This window comes from Chrysemys picta, chromosome 13, assembly GCF_011386835.1.
Source record: "Chrysemys picta bellii isolate R12L10 chromosome 13, ASM1138683v2, whole genome shotgun sequence".
Lineage (NCBI taxonomy): Eukaryota > Metazoa > Chordata > Testudines > Emydidae > Chrysemys > Chrysemys picta.
In genome coordinates, this window is record NC_088803.1 from 14,614,617 (window position 1) to 14,616,452 (window position 1,836).

The following is a 1,836-nucleotide window of genomic DNA, read 5'->3' on the forward strand; positions in this document are numbered from 1 at the left end:
CAGTTATGTCATATTTACATTCATAAGCATATTTCTATAAAGGATTATGGGGTGCAACATCACAACACTATTCAGACAAAACATTAACAACACCCCCACTTGTTACATGTGTCAAATAACTATTAAAGGAACAGGGCAGTATTGTAGAGGAGGAAACTGAATCAGAGAGAGGTTATGTGAAATACCAAAGGACACACAGTGAGTCACTGACAGATCTAAGAACTGAACCCATATTTCCTATACTCCCAGCCAACTACTGTGTTATAACCAACAGAAATATTGTTTGCCTTCATGGAGTTAAATGACTAATTAAGAATAAGGACACAAGCCCATTTCAGGCAGTCACATCTTCCCACTCTTTTCTTTCCACCAAGAAGCAAATTTTCTACCTACCAGCCTCTTCAGGGCTTCGCGCACTTCCCTGTTTCTCAGACTATATATGAGGGGATTCACCATGGGGGTCACCATGGTATAGAAGATGGAGAAGACTTTATTCAGATCTAGGGAGTGGTCAGCGGCTGGTACCACATACATAACAATCAGAGTCCCATAGAATGCGATGACTACTATAAGGTGAGATGAGCAAGTGGAAATGGCCTTTTGTGACCCAGTGGTGGAAGGGCGGTTGAGGATTGCAGATAGGATATAAATATAGGACACCACCGTTAACAAAAAGGGGACCAGTGTCAGAGTGGAAGACAAGAAGAAGGACACCTTCTCAAAGAGGTAAGTATCTGAGCAGGCCAGTTTCAGGAGTGGGGAGAAATCACAGAAGAAATGATCTATTTCATTGGGACCACAGAATGTTAAGCTCGACATGAACAGAATAGTCACCAAGGTGATCAAAAAGCCACTGATCCAGGAGGCAGCTGCCAGGCAAAGGCACATGCCCCTGCTCATAACAGCTGCATAGCGGAGCGGATTGCATATGGCTAGATACCGGTCGTACGACATCATGGACAGGAGGAGACACTCGGTGCCACCCAAGGAACCGAACAGATAAAACTGGGCCATACAGCCACTGAAAGAGATCGATTTTGCCTCAGTGAGGAAACTGGCTAACATACAGGGGAATATGTTGGTTGTGTAGCAGATCTCCAGGAAGGAGAGGTTACCCAGGAAAAAGTACATGGGGGTATGAAGGCTCCGCTCAGCAGACAGTGTGATGAGCAGGAGGGTGTTTCCTGCCAGGGCTATGAGGTAGAAAAGTAAAAACAACGCAAAGAGTAGGATCTGTACTTCATGGCTCTCTGAAAATCCCAGCAGTATGAACTCCGTGACCGACGTTTCATTCCATGGGAGGAGCTTTGCCATATAGGATTTAGCTGGAGAAAAGTGACATGAGAATGCAAGTAAGTATTACGGAGACAAATCTAAAGTTCTTACTCTGTCTTTATTCATTCCTCAGTAAGAGCTAGATTCTGGCCTGATTCATTTGGTGAAATTCACCCCTGTGCACTGGGGCCAGCACAAGAACTATTCAACACTTCAGCCCAAAGTGCACTTTGATACAGTTCATCCCTCTGTGTGGTCCAGCGGGGGCACTGACTCTATGGCTCCTGGCTCCTCAACCATCATCTCTCTTGGGCAGAGACTCATGTATCCCTCCCTCCTAACCCCCAGCATATTTCCAGTCTTCACAGTTCCCTGACTGTTCTGTGAATTTCCCAGTAAGACTATCTGCCTCACCAGGCCTGCTTTGCTTTCCTTCCTCAGAAGCTATAAACAATATAATTGCTCACTGTTCAATTACCACACCACCCTTTCTAAGCAAGCACATTGATTCTGAAGGTGAGATCATTACAGAGAAAACACTAAGAACATAAGAACGGCCAT

At 45.0% G+C, this 1,836-nt stretch overlaps 1 protein-coding gene across 1 annotated transcript; it reads right to left on the bottom strand.

Moving 5' to 3' along the window:
• Positions 1–274: 274 nt before the first annotated feature.
• LOC103306044 (olfactory receptor 6B2-like) lies at positions 275–1,406 on the bottom strand. The gene has a single exon (XM_008167445.4). The coding sequence runs from the start codon at positions 1,312–1,314 to the stop codon at positions 343–345; it is 972 nt and encodes a 323-aa protein (XP_008165667.3). The 5' UTR covers positions 1,315–1,406; the 3' UTR covers positions 275–342.
• Between the last annotated feature and the right edge of the window lie 430 nt (positions 1,407–1,836).

Excerpts from the sequence above, each read along its gene's own strand:
- LOC103306044 (XM_008167445.4), bottom strand. The coding sequence starts at position 1,314 with ATGGCAAAGCTCCTCCCATGGAATGAAACGTCGGTCACGGAGTTCATA.